The 20,650-nt window shown below is 38.5% G+C and overlaps 1 protein-coding gene across 1 annotated transcript; it reads right to left on the bottom strand.

Annotated features, from left to right (window-relative positions):
* Positions 1 to 694: 694 nt before the first annotated feature.
* Positions 695 to 2,267, bottom strand: LOC132062349 (uncharacterized). The gene is made up of 2 exons (XM_059454933.1): positions 1,586 to 2,267; positions 695 to 1,491 (listed from the first exon to the last, which is right to left on the bottom strand). The coding sequence occupies exons 1-2, from the start codon at positions 2,265 to 2,267 to the stop codon at positions 695 to 697; spliced, it is 1,479 nt and encodes a 492-aa protein (XP_059310916.1).
* Positions 2,268 to 20,650: the final 18,383 nt, after the last annotated feature.

Raw genomic sequence — 20,650 nt, 5'->3', positions numbered from 1 at the left:
ACTACTTTAATTCCATCCTTAATAGTAGGCGGAAAGTAGTCAAGCTTCTTACCTTGGTGCAATGAGCGGTTCCCTTTCACAATCTCAGCCAGAGATGGGGGTTTTATCCTTTCCCGTTCTTCATCTATATTCTTAATCGCACTTGAACCTGCTGAAAATGTCAATTTGCGCACCATCTCAGTTTCTTCTTTTTGCTCTAGGGCTTGAGTCACCTGTGGGTGGGTCGTCACTTTTGGATCCGGTTGAGTTTCCACTTTGACAGGACTGCTCAGTGGGGTACCTTGTGGCTGTCCTATCGTCGTTGATTTTGGTCTTTGTAGCACAGTAGGGCCACTGCCTCTGCCCACCATCCATTGCCCGAAGTGAATGGGGGCTAAGCAGAGGCGGATCCAGGATTTGAAGTTTCCGGGTGCCATGCGCCATTCAATCAATTTAGGCTTCGGGTCGGATAAGGATTATTCATTTTTCGGGCTTTGGTTCGGGTTATTCGTCTTTTCCGATGAAACATTTGTTTATAGCACTATATAGAAGAGAAAAGCATAAAAGTTCCACTAATATTACTAATATCATAAATATCCATCATTCATTTACAATTGTCCTCGACGAGGTTTCATCTTCTGAAAATGATCAATGATGACATCATTACTTACATTTGTAAATACATCACGCTCTATGTAACATATTAAACAATCATTCAAATATTGATCACCAATGCTATTCCGCACTTCATTTTTTGATCCGCTTCATGGATGAGAATGCTCTCTCCACGATTGCGGTTGCAACGGAGTAAAGATCGAGTTAACTTCACAAGTAAATAAACAAGTGAATAAGTATCCACAAGATTTGCCTCAACCAATGCTTTTGCCAAATCACGAATTCCTTGCAAGTTGGAGAACTTGGGATTACCACTTCGCATATGAAATATGAAAGTATCAAGTTGGTAACTCAAATCTCGAATTCGTACTTCATCAAACTCATCCGGATAACACTTTGCTAAAGTCATGATTCTACCTTTATCAAAATTAGCAAAAGAATTGATTGGATTCAAGCTACCCATCCCAAGAAGCAAATCACTACTCGCTACATCAAAACGATCATTAAGCTCTTGAAGTTGCACATCAATCACGGCACAAAAGATTTCAATACGCAAGTGGTGTGAATAACAAACACCAGAAGACTTACGCTTTGACTTTCCAGGAAAATAAGACTCATCTAACTTGGGAATCAAAATATCATGTTCATCACAAAATGAGGAAACATCATCCAACAAAGGCTTCCATCCAGTTTCCCTCATATCTTGCAATCTTTCTTTTGCAATCTTAAGAAACTCCACCGCATTGATAATATCTTGATCCTTTTTTTGTAAAATCTTGCTCAACTCATTTGACATTGCCAACACTTTCAACATCAAGTGAAGCATAAAAACAAATTTGAATGTTTTAATCTCAATCAAAAGATATTTTGCTTGATTTCTATCACTTGAGGTGGAACCTTCATGTTTAATCACTTCAAGCACATGAACAATAGTTGAGAAAATAACAATAAAGTTATCTAATGTTTTGAAATGCGATCCCAACAGTATCACCTGGTCTTTGAAGTCCGCGCGTTTGATTTAGTCCTCGTCCAGTATGAACTTCACCTGATTCAAGTAACTGCTCCAACTTTTCAGCTTGATGATGACGAATTAAATCTCTACGCTTAAAAGATCCTCCAACAACATTCAACACATTAGTAACATGATCAAAGAAGTCTTCAACATCCCCATGTTTTTTAGCAATAGCTACAAGTGTTAATTGCAATTGATGAGCAAAACAATGAATGTAATATGCCGATGGACTATCTTTCATAATCAAAGTTTTGAGACCATTTATCTCTCCTCTCATATTACTAGCTCCGTCATAACCTTGTCCACGTATTTTAGATGGACTTAGTGAGTGATTGGAAAGCAAAGAGTAGATTTCTTTCTTTAATGAGCATGCCGATGTATCACTAACATGGACTAGACCGATAAATCGTTCTACCACCTCACCATTCTTATCAACATACCGCAACACGAGAGCCATTTGTTCTTTGTGTGAGATATCTTTGGACTCATCCACTAATATACCAAAGTAATCTCCATTCAAGTCTCCAATTATAGCTTTCACCGTTTCTTTTGCACAAGCATTGACAATGTCTTTTTGGATCATAGGACAAGTCAAAGTATCATTTTGTGGAGCATTTTCTAGTATCACTTTTCCCACATCCGGATGTTTGTCCCGCGCCATCACAAAAATCCTAGAAAGAAGCCTTGATATGTTGAAGTTTCACTTTCGTCATGACCTCGAAAAGGCAACCCATGATGCAAAAGAAGTCTTGCCACATCAATTGAGGCTTCCAAACGCATTCTATAATCACTTTTTTCCTTCTCGGAATGCTTTTCAAGAACAACTTGAATTGATTGATCATGATTTGACAAATCTAGCATCTTCTTGAAACATTTATCATGGACGCTATTAACCTCACCAACATGCAAACGAAATCTTTCAAGAGCCCTATTCCAACTCCTAAAACCATTTTTCGTATAAAACTCAGCCGCACTTCCATGTACAAATTCATTTTTGAACAAATAACAACATAGGCAATATGTGGCATCTGTCTTCATGCTATACTCCAACCATTTAGAATGTGGACCTTTGTACCAATTTGAAACAAATTGACGACCTCTATTTCCTATTTGAGTTGAAGGAATTTTTTTAAGCAAAGGTTGACAAGGCCCTGTTTGAATATAATGTCTCCTCACTTCATCTCGAATTCGAGGGTTATATTCGGCAATGGGTACCCTTTCTCCTGGATCGGCTTCAAGCGATCCTAAATTGAGCTCATTTATAAGTTGAGAACTGTTGGCATCCGTACTAGAACTTGGTTGAGAACAATTGAATTTTGTGAGAAACTTATCCATCGCAATTCACAAAATCGGAGCACTTCCTACAAAATAAAATTTATATTCAACTCACAGTTATGAAGCACGTAAAGCTGGAAGTAAATTTTCTCTGTAAACATGAAGGAATCACTTAAGTGCTAATTTTGTATTTCTATTTGCACACCTTAAGGAAAACTTACGCCTTATGGGGCATACTTTTAGTTATGTTTTATGGGACACACTTTTAGCTAAGGCATTACTAAAAGTTTCCCTTGAAAAGTTAAAAAAAAAAAATATATATATATATGCTTCAAGGGAAAGTACGCCTCAGGCGGACTTTTAGTTATGTTCAACTAAAAGTCGCCAGGGGGCAGACTTTTAGTTGTGTTAAGTAAAAGTCTGCCGGAGGGGGCAGACTTTTAGTTGTGTTTAAGTAAAAGTCTGCCGGAGGGGGCAGACTTTTAGTTGTGTTTAAGTCCGCGCAAAAAAATGAATCCAAAATGGATAAAAAGTACTTTATGAACCTAAAACTCAAAGCAAGCCTTGATGGTTGATATCACGATTCAATGTCACATTCAAATAAATGCATATTAGTTTCCTTCAAGTCCATTTGCACACAAATACCATTTTCACATTCTCGCACCATAAATCTTCTTTTAATGTTTATTTCTTTCAAATTTCCAATAGACAAAAAACAAGTAAATAACTAAAAGAAACAAAGAAAGAGAGACAAACAGAGACATACAACAATGGAATTTGGAGAAGTCTGCTTTGTCCGATTTTGGAGATGAAGGTTCTTGGCAATGGAATTGGAAGGTTGCCGTATTGATTTTGATTTGGAAAGGGGGAACCCAACCGCATACTTTTAGTTATGTTTTATGGGACACACTTTTAGCTAAGGCATTACTAAAAGTTTCCCTTGAAAAGTTAAAAAAAATATATATATATGCTTCAAGGGAAAGTCTGCCCCCTCCGGCAGACTTTTAGTTATGTTCAACTAAAAGTCTGCGAGGGGCGTACTTTTAGTTGTGTTAAGTAAAAGTCTGCCGGAGGGCGGACTTTTAGTTGTGTTTAAGTAAAAGTCGGAGAGGGGCGGACTTTTAGTTGTGTTTAAGTCCGCGCAAAAAAATGAATCCAAAATGGATAAAAAGTACTTTATGAACCTAAAACTCAAAGCAAGCCTTGATGGTTGATATCACGATTCAATGTCACATTCAAATAAATGCATATTAGTTTCCTTCAAGTCCATTTGCACACAAATACCATTTTCACATTCGCACCATAAATCTTCTTTTAATGTTTATTTCTTTCAAATTTCCAATAGACAAAAAACAAGTAAATAACTAAAAGAAACAAAGAAAGAGAGACAAACAGAGACATACAACAATGGAATTTGGAGAAGATGCTGCATCATTGATCGATTTTGGAGATGGAGGTTCTTGGCAATGGAATTGGAAGGTTGCCGTATTGATTTTGATTTGGAAAGGGGGAACCCAAGAACTAGGTTTATGTTTCTTGATTTGATGAGAGAGAAGAAGTTATCTTTGTAAAGTTTATATACCTAAACAAAAAAGTAGTACTATTGAAATAAAAAAGCTAAAAAGTAGTAACTAAAAAGTAGTAACTAAATTACTAATAATTGAAACTAAGTCAACACAAATTATTAAAAAGAAAAAGAAAGAGATTAGAATAGAACGTGGTACTTCTTTCGATTAGAATAAGAGGATTTGTACCTCGCGTGGTACGCTTTGTCGATGTCTTTGTCTATATTTAATTTTTTCTAAAAAAAAAATTGTGTAGTTACGGGGGTTCGATCCCGCGTATTGAAGGGCGTACGTACGGCCCATTCACCATCGGCACTACGGCATGCCTTTGTCATCGTGGTGCCACTTTAATATTTATCTATACATTATGTATATATACCTATATATATGTACTGTTTCGTCCGAAGCTTGCGGGTGGCGTGGCATCCCCACGCCACTGAGTAGATCCGCCCCTGGGGCTAAGGCTTGAGGAACTCCCGATTCAGGCGTAACAGTACGGTCGCTCTTATCTCTCATTGGTGTGGGTGTGGGATCTCTCGGCGGGGTGGGTTCCGGCGGTGGTGGTGGTGGTGGATTCTTTTCCTTCCTCGTGCCATTGAAGCTTTTGGTGTACGTTAGCTATCCTGCTTAATAGCTTTTATTGTTCCCTAAACATCATTAAAGCTATAGACAGGCCATAATTAATCTTGAAGTCTCCATTAATTTTATCCAAATTTGGAGACATGGGAACGATAGGATATAATACAGAACGATTAGATGTCGGATTGTTAATCTTATGTGTATGGAGTGAATAATATGAACGTGAGATAAAGGCAATTTATAAATTTCACTCTTTTAATACATCAAATACATTACTGATATGACAGTAATTATGACTTACTCCCTTCGTCCCAATTTACGTGACTTAATTTTCTCTTTAGTCGTCCAAAAAAGAATGATATTTTTTTATATTTAGTAACAATTTATATTCAAATTTCTCATTTATCCTTAATAAGATAATTTATAGCTATAGAAACTTCAAACTTCTATAGCTTATTTTAGACAACAAGTATCAAAATCTTCCATTATCTCTTAAACTTTGTACGCAGCCAAACACCTTCATACACACAGACACACATCATAATAAAATTGTACATTTTCAGGTTATTTAAAAGCTAACAACAAAGGAATATGGAGGAGAATAGATTTTTTTATTTTTTTAATTTTTTTTGAGGAGAATAGATAGAATCACAAAGGGCAGAGGGTGCAGGGAGCTCGTTATGGGAGCACTGGCAGCACTACTACACTCAGGGGCGAATTTGTGTGTAAATTTTGGATCACGTGAACACATGGTCACTCGACTAATCTCGATATATTATGTGTATAATTCTGAAACTATATCTAATATTAACTAAGTGAACACATAGTCATAATAGATTGAGTGGAGCATTGGTCAAAGGTTATCTTTATATTCTGAAAGTCATGGGTTCAATCCCCAGTTCGAGTAGCTTTTTTAATTTTTGCCATTATTTTCTAAAGCAAATAGCATTTGGTTTTCTTTTCCTCTGAAGTGGTACATTGTAATGGTGGTTCGTGGAGATTAATATTAATATATTTTTCTTCACAAAAAAAAAAAAAAAAAAAACTAACAACAACAGTTGCGAGTAAATCCCCTTTAACTTTTTGGGTATAACAAACAATATCCCTTCGTTATCATAAATCAACAGCCAAAATCGAGTTTAATCATTGCATGTAATTTTAATATGTCAAAAATAACCTTCAAATATGATCAACTATTACATGTTTTTCTCAAAACTGAAAAAATTAACTAAAAGTTCTTAATGATCTCGTACAGAAATGAGTAATTTCATTTAATATACCTAAAAATTTTGAAGTAAAAAAATATTAACTCATCATTCATCTTTCGTATGAAATAAAAAGAATACTCTAATTAACATTTTCAAAAATTTGAATTTTGTATCGCTTATAAACTGTATTATCATTCAAAATTGTTACTTTTTTTTTTTTTTTTTTGGAAATAATTACCCAAGAAATACTTCTAAAAATAATTAGAACTTATGTGTAAAACTAACACGAAAATAGAATAATTGTGTTACAAAAAAATTGACTAATAGAATTAAAATTTCATTACTAGCAATAGTACAAGTAACAAGATTGATCAAGACATATCTTAAGTTTGAAATTCTACAAAAAGAATATCTCATGAAGCCAAAAAAGGTTTAGAAAATCAAAAGAAAAACTAAGGGAAAAAGTGAAGGTATGAAAAATTAAGATTTTATATAATATACTTAAGTTTTTTTAATAATTGAAAAAAACTACATGTTATAAATCCACACTAAATGAGGGCTATTTTTTATATTTTAAAAATATATTTAATAACCCAACTCATGTTCGCTCATTGATTTAAGGTCAAGGGTGTTTATTATCCCTTTCAAATAAAGGGATATGTTTGTTTACCCCTAATTACGGGTAACAATTAGATTTGTATGTGGTGAAATAGGATATATGGATGAACTTTAATCTTTTAAGTTGGTATGAAATGTCTACGGAAGTGTATATGATTATATTTATATATGTGTGTATAAGTAATATATCGTAAATGAGATGTGCCAAATATGCTTAAATAATGAAGATGGATTAGATCAGTTGTGGATGACTAATACAAATCCGGACCAAAATACTTTGAAGAGAGCTTTTATATTTCAGATGGTTACAATATTGTGATATGAGAAAAAAAGCTAACCCAAAAAAGGGGAGGGTTGCCCTCTATTTACAGGTATTCCTCATGGGCCCTTAGTACCATACAAAAAGCTTTTATGAATAAACCCTAAAAAGGATAAGACTGATCCGTATGGTCTGACACTCGCACGTGTCACACCCTAACAATAATAGGGCGTGACGGGCACCCGACTCTCATCAGAGTCGAGCGAACCCTCAGACATTCGCGCTATCAAAACCTATCATTTCAAAAACTTTTAAGAATATAAAACTTTTCCAAATAGAAATCATTATCTTTATAACAATTATGAAAATTTTCAATCAAATAAGTACTTTAAACCAATTGAAATCATCTAAAATACATACTCTTTTAAAACCCACAAATGACTCAACTGACATCACTTTGTCGACATCTCGACAAACATACCACAGACACCTGTCGTCGTAAGTCTCTAAGAAGTAAACCGAACATTATGAGTCGAAAGGGCCCCGACATACCCATAATCATACATATCTATACATGACTCAAAGACAACTCCGGAATGAGGTGAAACTTGCCAATCCCAACCGACGTCCAAGCATCCTAGTTATACACTTAACGCCAAACAATGCGGGAGTGGCGGGCATGAACGCAGCGTCCCCAGGAAAAAGGACGTCAGTACGGATCATGTGCTGAGTATGTAAGGTGGTAACAAATCATAATCATAATTTGACTTAGAAGAGAAGAAATCACAATCTAACTCAATACTTGCAGCCTTCGCTGGAAGAAACATAAATGTGCACACGAAGTCTCAAAACAATCTTTAAGTAAGTAATGCAATCCAACACACGCAGCTTCCGACATGTTAATATAATGGTCCCTTCGGACAGCCGCTTCCGGCTAGTATCACAATAGTCCCTTCGGACGGCCGCTTCCGGCATAATAATGATGGCCCCTTCGGGCAGCCGCTTCCGGCTTAATATCACCATTATATCAACACAAACTCAATCCACAAATATCAATTTCAATTCATATCGTAAGTCACTAATAAATTCATCACAATCCATTTATTAGCCTTAGTCTTTCATAAGAAGTTATCAAATTTGCATCTCACTAGACTTAAGAGGACATACTTCCAGGTTTGAGGATAGAATTGTTATGAAATTCTTACTACTTATATTCTACTCAATTTCATCTTATTGCCCTACCCAAAGAATAAATGATCATATCAATACAAAGGGATGATACTATAGAATGTAAACATAAATCGTAAATGAAATGAAGTAGTAAAATCTCGCGCCCCCTTCGGAGTGGTTTTGAAAATCAAACTTTATGTTTCCTTTAGTATAAAACTCATTTCTTCGAAATCGTTAGTAAAACCATATACACAACTCAACTTGGCACCTTATGGGTGTTCCCCCGGAATGAATAGGAGTACAATATCAATAAGCCATCATAAGAAACAGTTAGACCTTACTCGTCTAAGAATGGAATCATAGGGAGTACATATAGGATGAATAACAACAAGAATCATGTCAAAGGAAGAAAGGTTTGCCTTACATACCTCGAGTCTTTAGTACGATCCAACAATGAACTCGATGTAACTATTACGCCAACCCTATAACAAAGGTATGCATGTATAAACTTAGGCGACGCTAGTATACCCCGTATCTCAAGAAATAATTCGGTTCTAAAATGAAACGGACAACATTTTTCCTATTTCACGACCATCACAATACAACCAGCAAAACTAACAAATGCAACCACAACCTCTTCAAATCTTCCTTAAACTCAAATTACCAACAACACAAAGATATACAAGAACCCGTCCAATATGCGCTCATATACGATATCTTTATACACTTCCTTCCTCCACTTTCATGAAGTACATCAACACATCACAATAACAACATCACTACTTTTCATATACAAGGAAACTATCTCAACAACACAACAATAACAAGTTCCAAAACAACCACCAAACAGCCCATAAGCCAACAACAACATGAAAATACGATTTCCCGCTATTAATTCCGTATTTCTCATCCCACAATTTAGCTATGGCCTGGATTAATTTAAATATACCTAGGAGAGGAGGATTCTTACCTTATATGGCAAGAACTATTCTTCTTCTACCTTACTTCACTTCAAAGAAAGCCCGAATTCAACAACACGACAAAATGGAACAACGAAATCGAAGCCGTGAGCAATTCCTCTGTCCGTTTTTTTCTTCCAAAGCTCCGTAGATACCAGTCCCTTTTTATTCTCTTTTAATTCAGTTAAAGGCAACTGAAAATAGTCCCTCTTAATGGTATCATACAATATTCTCTTGGGACCCTTCCCAACAAAAACGCGAGTTAGTAAAGAATCAAAAGATAAGGTGTAAACTTGAAATTGTATGCCTTTCCACGTGTCCTTCTTGCACATTAGGTACTTTGACTCATCAATCCCATTATAAATTACTTAATACCATCCTTAGTTTAGCTACGGCCACTTATCATCTCCAACATAAATTATGTCCCCGTAATATTTATTCAATAATCTTAATTAACACCTTGTCCTCCGCTATAATTTTTCATTTGACCAATTACGCACATAATTAATTTCTTTGTCTCAATTCACTTAAACATGGACCACTTTTAACACACTTCATATACTACTTATCATAATCATCAAATCATGTGGTAGAACTCTAATCCATAGCCTCTTTATACATACACCAAATATTATTCTCAATCACCGTTGTCACACTTGTTAAGTCCTAAATTGTTTCGGGGCCTCAAACTTTTATACACCGATCTATTTATTTGCATACTTGAATAGGACCAAAATTCCATATAGTCCGTATAACTTGTTCAACTTAGCATAACCACTTATAACCTCAAAAATTATCTTGTCCTTGAACTTATGTCGATTAGCTTATGACAAATCCAACGTACAAGAGTACGGGATGTAACAATACGGTTATCAGCGCGAATAGCAAAATGGTTTTATGACGCATGGCAGCCTCACAACTGGTTATCCGGACCAACGGACACGCTCATTTGGGCTAGGACTATCCGGGCCAACGGACACGCTTATTTTGGCTCGGGCCAGTTGTATCGGGTACAACACCCCCGGTGTGGAGCAAGATTGAACATGCTCGTGCCCATTCTGACCTGTCTTTGGCTCCGGTCTCATCGGTCATACGTTGACCCGGTTTTTACCGAATACAGATAATTCCCACACTTTCCGGATCAGAGTTTCACCGAAGTGACGGGAAGTGGAAAAGTCTCAAACCGGTGGTCTCATAAGTCCATTCTTATCTTCAAAATAGGCGGCAAACGCAACGTCACGTCCTTCTGACTTCGGCCACGTGTCCCATTCCGAATGGCCAACTTCGGAAACCGCCTCAAGCCATGTCGCTTCAAATCACATCTTATTAATTCTCAAACACTTGTCATCTCTCGATTGGCTGGCCTCGGTAACCGCCACGGTGAATTGTCTATATAAGATTTGATCGCATTTTTTCCTATCACTTTTCACTTTCAACTTCTCTGATCTTCGATCCCTTGGTTAATATTCAGCTTGTTCACTCTTTGAATCTTTATCTTTTTCTGAACCATAACCTTCATATCTTCAACCCGAAATTTCAATCCTTCAAACTTTCAAGCTCATTCCTTCATCTTCGCCTTTAAATCTTTATCTCGATCTTCAAATCTTCTTCAAACCTTCAAATCTTCATACCAACTTTTTCATAAATTCATAATTGACAGAGATGTCAACTAACACCGACTCTGCTTCCCAGAATGTACCCTCGGCTTCATCTCCGGGTACCGCACCTGCTCCTAAACCCGGAGGTAAGACACTTCCTTAACCGACGCCCATGGACATAATACCGTCGAAGCCCAATTATAACTACGAATTTGCAGTCGAAAAGGAGGTACAAGCATCAAATAGGGGTTTCGACGTGAGACGTTCTCCCTCATCAATTAAAGAAGATCGCCTCCCTCGGGTTCGGGCCGAGTGTGGATGGACAAACGTCCGGTGCAGGTGTTTGCCCCCAGTGATGACGAATCCATCACCGATTATAGGGAAGGGTTTCTGTATGTTTATACGTACCCGTTCACTCTCAAGCTAGAACCTTCTATTGATCCTGTCAGTTGTGATGTGCCAGACGTATAATGTGTGCCTTGCCCAAATTGGGCCAATTATCTGGAGGATCGTGGCCTGCCTTCGTCTATTGGCAAATAACGCTAATAAAGAATTCACGTTGGCACACTTCATTCGGCTGTACTGCCCGAGGATCTTTCGTGGGGGTGTGATAAAGGTCTCCAAACGGGGCCGAAACCCGATCCTTTCCTGTCTCAATGTGGATAGAGACCGAGGGTGGCTTGAACATTTTGTCCGGGTTAGGACGGCAAATATTATCCCGGTGGAGTATATGCCTTTCCCAGAAAAGTGGAATGACAAACGTGAGTCCCTTAAACGTGTTTTCTTTGCACGTATCCGAGCCCTTTTTCTTATTCTCTTTTTTAACTTGTTTGAAATTCGCAGCCGAGGCATGGATCCCTTCTGCAGTCCAGAATTTCCCCGAGTGGGTTGACGTAATCATCAGCCGGTACTTACACGAAGAACGGACATGGGCAGATTTATCCCGGGACCGGTGGGTTGTGCAGAACCATGGTAACCTTTTTTTCAACTTGATGCTTAACACTTCTATTTGTTTCGCCTTTTCTTTCTTTAACTCTTCAATGCCTAGGTTTGGGCAAAGGTTCTATGGAACCACGACCTGCACCAGCGGATGACCCTGTGACATCGGGTTCGAACTTTGATACGGCGGGATCATCCTGGCTCATTGCCGTAGCCGAAAAAAGGCAAAGAATACCCTCGACCAAGGGTAAAAAAAAAAAAAGAGGTCAAGAAGTGATGTTCGAACCCTGAGGGACGAAACTGAGCCAGTCATTATGCTTAAAAGAGTTGCGGTGGGTCCCTCCGTCACTACTGTTGCTGAGGAAGAAACTACCATCCCAACCTCGACTACAGGTGGGGAGGATGAGGTTCCTTTTCCTCCGGTAACCGAGTATCTCCAAGCTCCAATTCCACTAAGGTCTATTGAATTTATTGACGTTTCAGGTGATGTTTCACCTAAGGTGGCGCCTTTGGTGAAGAAGCCTAGAAGGTGAAGAAGCCTAGAAGGTCCGGTCTAACTCGGAAATCGAGGCCGCACAAAGGGTTGAAACGGACCCAGAGGTTGAAATTACTGCGGCAACTGACCCGTTATCTAGAGTCGGCCAAGCTACTGAGATCGAGGCACCTTCAACTGCTGATACTGTCGGAGCTATGCCGGCTTCTCCTCCTGCTTCTTTTTCGAGACCGGATAACCTCGATGATATGCTTGCCGGTACCCCTCCTGCTACGACCGAAGCTTCGGGGTTTGGACATCTCTATATTCCATATGCCACGAGCGTTGCCAATCGGTCCACTGAAACAGGTGCGAGGTCAAAACTTGTTGATATTTTCCCATCCCCTAGTGTAGAACTGAGGAGGACTAGGTCGGCTGTGGTCACCGTCCCCGAGGACTGCAGCTTTTTATCACGTCCCGTGGGGGTTGCAAGTTATTTAAGACCTCATGTTTCAGATTCAGACAAGGAGAAGATGAAGGGACTCCCATGACAATGTCTCATAAACGAGGGGATGCATGCGGGCAACCGGGTAAGTGTCCTTATGCATTTCTACAGCATCGATGTACGATTCCCTATTTTCGCTGATCGATTTTAAAACTTCATTTATTTTATATTTTACAGAGCGTTGTGCTCGTGAATGAGGGCTTCATCAGAGCCTAACACGAAGCAGAGGACTTGAAGGGCCAGCTGGATGCTCAAAGCCAGGAAATCGAGAAGTTTAAGCTTCTCTTGCAGGAAAAAGAGGACCAACTGAGCTGGTTGATCGCTTCCCCGAACGTTCAATCCAAGCTGGAGGCAGCTAAAGCTGATAACCTCCACCTAAAGGCCGAACTCGATGATGAGGTTGAAAAGAACCAGCTCCTGAATCAGGATAATACAAACCTTAGCCGAGAGAATGCTAACTTCGCTTCCAAACTCGGTGACTTCGATGCTACTATCGCCCAACTTCGAGGTGAGCTTAACTCGGTCAAGGCTGATCTTTGAGAAAGTGGTATAAAAGTCCAGGCAGCTTGAAGCCGAGAGAGCTATTGAGAAGGAGAAGTTGAGGGTCTTTGAAGAAAAGGTCGAGACCCGTGCCCGAATCAGTGATGAGCTTAAAAGCGAGCTCGAGGAATCTGTTGCGGCCAATGATCGTCTCCAAACCGAGCTTTCATCTGTCAATGCGGTTCGAATCACTCTACTTGACATGAAATCCGAGTTGGAGGAGAAGCTGAAGAAAATTGAGGCCGATCTAAATAAAGCCCTTAATGATATAGTGGCCGTTGAGGCTTGTTCTACGCTCTTGGCTGAGTATGAACGGTGGAAATCCCGGAGGATGACCCTCGAGCACGTTGAACGGGGTATGAAAAATATCCCGGCTCGCATACTTGATGCGAGGATGATCGAGGATAAGGCTAGGAAAGCTCTTGAGGCTAGCTCCGAAGATGATTTCGAGGAGACCGTATCCGAGAACTCGGGTTCATCTCATACCAAGTAGAATAGGGCCTGCGCAGAGCCGTTATTATTTTTGTTTTTTATCATGTAAAAAAAAATCCTAAGTGTAAAGCTTCGATTTGCTATGCCATGTATGAAAATGCATATTTCTCTTTTCCCATCGTTTTATTTGGTCTTTGAACCGGATATAATTTATGATACTTGCTTTGAACGTTTGCTTCGTAATGAGTGGCCAGGTCTTGGCCCTAAGCTTTTTATCCGAACTGAGCCTATCTTAACTCATCGGTTACGCGCCTTGCTTTGTTCAGTTTGTTTTTCAAAGCCTATCGTGTTGAGTGGCCGAGGCTTGGCCTTAAGCTACTGAGCCTATCTTAACTCATCGGTTACGAGCCTTACTTTGCTCGGTTTGTTTTTTGACCGAAGACTTATTGAATGATTCGCCCGCGGGGCTTATTTATGCTTTGTGAATTCAGACGTCTCCGAATCACCTCGGGCATTTTGGGTCGAGGTCTTTTAATTATTTGGGCCTTTTTCGACCGTTTGCTTGTAATGGATTAGGTTCGGATACCTGAATCCCTGCCTTTTTGTCAATCTTATGATGACAATCCCCATTCGAGGGTGTTAAAAGATTTTGAGCTCGGTTCAATGTGACCTCGTTGCCTTTGCCGAATTTTGACAATAGTCCTCGGTATAGGGTAATTAATAAAAAGACATATCCAAGACGTATTTTTTCATAACGCTACTTCATATTGCAAATGTTTGTACACAATCTACGGATTTCATCCGACTCCTTCCGTTCTTGTCGTAGGAAATACTAGCCGAACACGATTCGCTTGATCGTTTAGTCCTTACACTGAAGCCTAATACAGAAGGTTCGGCTTTATACAAAAATAAGAAACATAATTTTCGAAGACCACTTCGAAGTTGACCTTGTATCTTCATTTCTTCATTTGCTTGGGTGAGCTGAACTCTTTTTCTAGCCTCGGCGTGGGCATGATAGTCCCCTAGTATTTGTCCATGAAGTATGAATGTATCCAGTCCCTAGTGAATGACAGGTCTTCGGCTTTCGAACACTCTGCCCCGTTTTCATAAGGTAACACGTCGTACTTGTTGCCTCGTTAAAAACCTCATCGGAAAACCCACTTCGGGACAAAACCGAACTAAGGAAAAGAGTGCAACACGTGTTTTCAGACCTAACTCTAACCCTTCGGGACTATCTCAATATTACTTCTGCAAAAAAGGATAGGTTAATTTCAAAAATGATCACGAGAGTAAACGGCCCATACCTTAGCAATAGTACTTTTTTAAATGAGCCATGTTCCGATTCTTTCTTGTTTGTTGTCCGTCTATGGTTTCCAGCTGGTACGACCCTTTACCCGTTACTCCGGTTATCTTGTATGGTCCTTTCCAATTCGGACCTAATTTTCCATCATCGGGATTCTTGGTATTCAAGGTAACTTTTCGAAGTATCAAGTCCCCAACTTGAAAATGTCGAAGATTGGCCCTCCGGTTGTAGTACCTTTCCATTCGTTGTTTTTGAGCCGCTAAACGGACCAGCACATTTTCGCGTAGTTCGTCCGCTAGGTCAAGTTTTACGGCCATAGCCTCCTCGTTTGACCCGTCGGTGGCGTATCGAAATCGTAGGCTCGGTTTACCAACTTCCACGGGAATTAGAGCTTTGGCCCCGTAGACTAACGAGAATGGTGTCTCTCCAGTGCTCGACTTTGACGTTGTTTTGTAAGCCCATAATACCTCCGGCAGCACTTCCCTTCATTTGTGTTTCGACGTTTCAAGTCGCTTCCTTAGATTTTGGATTATGGTTTTGTTCGTGGATTCCGCCTATCCATTAGCACTCAGGTGATACGGAGTCGACACTAGGGCTGGGCATAAAATACCGAATTACCGAACCGAACCGGCTATTTCGATTTTCGGGAATAAAATATAAAATTCGGTATTTCGGTTTCGGTATTCGGTATTTACAAATGTACTGTTCGGTACTTCGATAAATACCGAATATCGAAATAAATACACTTAAAGTTAAAGGCCCATTGTAATTAAATTACTAGTCCAGCCCATACCTAATAGGGTAGGCCTACCCGGCTACCCATCTCATTCATCTAAAAGGCTAAAATCACTTCACAGTGATAAATTTTCTTGTAACAAAATCCCCTTCTTCTAAGTTCTAACAACAGCACCGTCACTTCACTTAAAAATCCCTAATTCTCCGAGTCCTAACAGACTACACACAAAAGCTCTAACAAAACCACCCAACTTCACATTAAAATGCTTAGCCAGATCATTATATTTCTCATCGCATCCATCTCCATTGCCACTTATATAACTTGCTGCTCTTTCTAGTGGCAAACAACCCATTGGAGGAAGTCCAGTTAAGGAAAATTTCCTAGTACCCATGTGATATATTTGCCTCACAAAATTATGGGCAAATCGAAGAAGGAATTCTTGAAATTGTTCTTCTGTGTATTGAGACGACTGATGAGCTTGTGCTTTGCATTGAGTAGTAATTTTCCAAGAAATCATTTGTTCCAATGCCGACTAAATATAGTGACTCTTTTATTATGAATTTGCCTTTCTTTTTGCCTGCATATGCTTTTAATTTCCTCTTATATTCCTTGTAGTACTCCAATTCCCTCTACAATTGCATCACATGCTACAAAGTAAAAGAGTTTACTTCTTGGCGACTTGATGCCACAGAATACTTGATTGATACAGTGGAATTCGATTTCAATATGGTATTACCAATACCGTACCGAACCGAAGTTTGATTTACCAATTACCGAATTACCGAACCGAAGTTTAAAAGTTCGGTATTTGGTATATATTTTCAATTACCGATTGCCGAATTACCGAACTCGAACTTTGAAAATACCGAACTGAATACCGAACGCCCAGCCCTAGTCGACACTATCTTCTTGATTTTCAACCCCTCAAGAAGTTATTGACCTTGTTGCCAACGAACTGAGGGCCATTATCACAAGTTATTTCGGCAGGAATGCCAAAATGACAAATAAAATGGTCCCATATGAAGTCAATAACCTCCTTTTCTCTAATCTTTTCAAAAGCCTGCGCTTTAACCCATTTTGAGAAGTAGTCAGTCATAAATAAAATGAAACGAGCCTTACCTGGGGCCCATTGCAAAGGACCGACGATATCCATTCTCCATTTCATCAATGGCCAAGGAGATAGCACCGAGTGCAGAAACTCCCCGGGCTGATGAATTATCGGGGCATGCCTTTGGCAACCATCGCATTTCCGGACGAATTTTTTTGAATCCTCTTCCATTTGGTTCCAGTAATAACCTGCTACTATTTTGAATCCTCTTCCATTTGGTTCCATTTGAATCCTCTTCCACTGCGTCGGTTTTCTATTTAAATTTTTTTTATTTTAAATAAAAACCGACACAGTACGTCGGTTTTTTCATAAAATTTAATAATTAATTTCGAAAAATCGATTTGCCGAGTCGTTGTCGATCGATTTTCCGGAAAATTTGCAAAATTAATTTCCGGAAAACGACGGGATCGCGTCGATTTTCTGAAAAATTTCCTCATGCAAATCATGCATTTTCTGCAACCACACCTGCACAGAAACCAGTACCAACAGCTGCTCAGAACTAGCATTAAAATGCTCCAAATCAATTCTAAAAGAGCTACAACACATAAAATCACCCTAAGTAATAATAAAACACATCAAACACTATCTAAACACATCAAATACGATCTTAATAGACCTTCAAAGTTGTAAATATTTAAATGTCCAACCAAAAGTACCATTAACTAGTTTTAACATAAGTCCATTATTAAATCCAAACTACTACAACTGACCATCCGGTGTCCGGGCTACGAAATCACCGTCATCGTCATCTTCTGGGTCGGGGGGGTAAGGGGGCACACCAAATTTTCCACATGCAATGTGGCTTTTAACTTGTGCCATTAGCGATTCAAGGCTTGCTCTTATGGTGTTACTTTCCTCAACTCTTTTTGCCTCAGTCTCATCTAATTTCCTATTAAGTTCAGCAATTTGCTGCGCCATAGCTGCGACCTGAACTCCCTCGGCTTGTCGAGAAGACCCTTCACCTCGCAATCCTGACTGAAGGACACCTAATTACCCCTTCATAAATGAACCCTAACCGCTTCCGGTTTCAAATACTTCATACACCGGCAATGAGAACAAGGACACCTAATTATCCCTTCATTTTGAAAAGGGTGAAGTGTCATTGCATGTGTGATAAACCCATCAACACCTTTAACAAATTCATCAAGTACACCCACACGATTACTATTATTCATATTATACATCCACATACGATCCATCTACAAAAATATACCCACAAATTATTGAGGTTATAGAAATATATTATAACTTAAGAATTCTAACTTAAAATATAACTTAAGAAAACACAATCCCAACCACTTCTAACTTTGAATTCTCAATAACAATTCTAACTTTAATAATTTATAAATTCTAACTTTAATATAATTTTGAAAAGCACAATCCCAACCAATTCTAACTTTGAATTCTCAATAACAATTCTAACTTTAATAACTTATGGATTCTAACTTTAATTCTAAAAATTGAAAAGTAAATCTAGTCAAATAAAGTCTACATTTTAGTTTTGAGGTTATAGAAATATTATAACTTAATAATTCTAACATAACTTAATAATTCTAACTTTGAAAAGCACAATTCCAACCAATTCTAAAAATTGAAAAGTAAATCTAGAGAAATAAAATCTACATTTTAGTATTGAGGTTATAGAAATACTATAACTTAACAATTCTAACTTTGAAAAGCACAATCTCAACTAATTCTAATTTGGAATGATCAATAACAATTCTAATAACTTATGAAATTCTAACAAAAAGCACAATCCAACAAAAAAAAAAAAAAAAAAAACTAGTCAAATAATTAAAGTATACATTTTTGCACATATTCAACATCAATAATATTACAAAGAATGATAACTAAGCTAACACAAATACATTGACAAAGAACATGAAATATAACACAATCTCAAGCCAAAAAAAAAAATGACAACTAAACTAGTCAAATAAAGTTTACATTTTTTTCACAAATTCAACATTAATAACATTGCAAATGATGTTTAACAAAGCTAAATAGATTAGCATTAGGCCTAAAATCTACAAATAAAACTAAAATTGAAAGAATTTTAAAAGCCCTAATTTAAGAGAAACTAACCTCAACTAATTAACTTCAAAAACGGATGTCCGGGCTTGGTGGGGACGGGGCCGGCAGCGGCGGCGTTGGGCGGTGGCGAAATGGGGCGGGATGGCCGGGCCGGAGAGGGAGGGCGGCGGGTAGGGTTTAGGGGGGAATGGGGGTTTTAATTTGGAAGAGAATAAGAAATGGGTCTAAAACCTGTTTGGTTCCATTTTAAAGAAAAAACGACGGACAAAACCGACCCTGTCCGTCGGTTTTTCCCGCACGTTTGACCAGATTTGACCCAAAAATTAAAAAAAAAAAAAGGAAACCGACCCTGTCCGTCGGTTTCCTAAAAAAAATTATTTATTATTTTTTTAAAAACAAATTAAATTGCATATTATTTAAAATATTTTTAAAAATAAAACCGACGTACGACGTCAGTTTTATATTAATTTTTTTTTTTTAATAAAACCGACGTGGGACGTCGGTTTTTTTGGCGGTTAAATATTTTTAAAATTCTGCCAAAAAAACCGACTTCGTCCGTTGGTTTTTTAATTAAAATAATTAAAAAAAATTAGAAATGTAAAAAACCGACGCAGGAAGTCGGCTGTCCGTCGGTTTTACCGCGTCGATTTTTTATCCGTCGATTTTTGGCAGTTTTTTAGTAGTGACAACTGATGTAGTATCAATGGTACTGCTCTCATGCTATGAATCCATGGTCTGCCGAGCAAAGCATTATACTTCATATCACCCTCGATAACGTAGAACACCGTCTACTGTATGGTGCAGTCAATGTTGACCGGCAAAGAAATTTCTCCCTTCGTAGTCTCACTTGCCATATTGAACCCGCTGAGTACCCGGCTACCGGGATAATCTGGTCCAGTAACTTCAATTGCTCCACCACTCTCCATCGGATGATGTTGGCTGAACTACCTGGGTCAATCAAAATACGTTTAACCTGTGATTTAAAAATAAGAATAGAAATTACCAAAGCATCATTGTGCGGTTGAATGATGCCTTCTGCATCCTCGTTACAAAAGGAGATGGAGCTCTCGGGTACGTAGTCCCGGGTCCGCTTTTCTCATACAATTGAGACGTTTGTTCTCTTCATCACCGGTACTCGTGGAGCATCCGTTCCCCCTATTATCATATTGATCACATGTTGAGGTTCCACCGGCTCGGCTCGTTTGTGACTCTCCCTTTCTTTGTCATGGCTTTTAGCTCGTTCACTCAGAAATTCTCGAAGGTGGCTACTTTTCAATAAACAAGCCACCTCCTCCCTTAATTGACGACAATCTTCAGTTTTGTGCCCATGGGTAGAGCTGTCAATATGGGCTTGGCCCGCGAGGCCGGCCCAACCCAACCCTTTATTTTAGTAGGGTTGGGCTAAGATTTTTTTGGCCCATATAGAAGTGAGGCTCAAAAGAGCCTATAACTTGGCCTCTCTTCCCGCCCCCTCAAGGGTTCACGAGGCCGAAAAAAGAATAATAAATTAATTAATTTTTTTAAAAATATAAGTAAATTAAACAAAAAGATAAAAAGTAATGAAAAAAAAGAATGTAATTACTACTAAGTAGTAATTAGAAACTGGAGTAATACTTTTTAGTCTTATAATTTATATTATGTTAATTTCTTTTGAACGTGATCTGAATTATTTGTTATATCCCGCATTTTTGTGCAAACGGATAATTCGAGACAATCGCGGGAAGACGATAAGCAAGGCCACATT

The sequence above is a fragment of the Lycium ferocissimum genome, chromosome 7 (assembly GCF_029784015.1).
Source record: "Lycium ferocissimum isolate CSIRO_LF1 chromosome 7, AGI_CSIRO_Lferr_CH_V1, whole genome shotgun sequence".
Classification (NCBI taxonomy): Eukaryota; Viridiplantae; Streptophyta; class Magnoliopsida; order Solanales; family Solanaceae; genus Lycium; species Lycium ferocissimum.
This window is presented reverse-complemented; position numbering and strand designations above follow the sequence as displayed.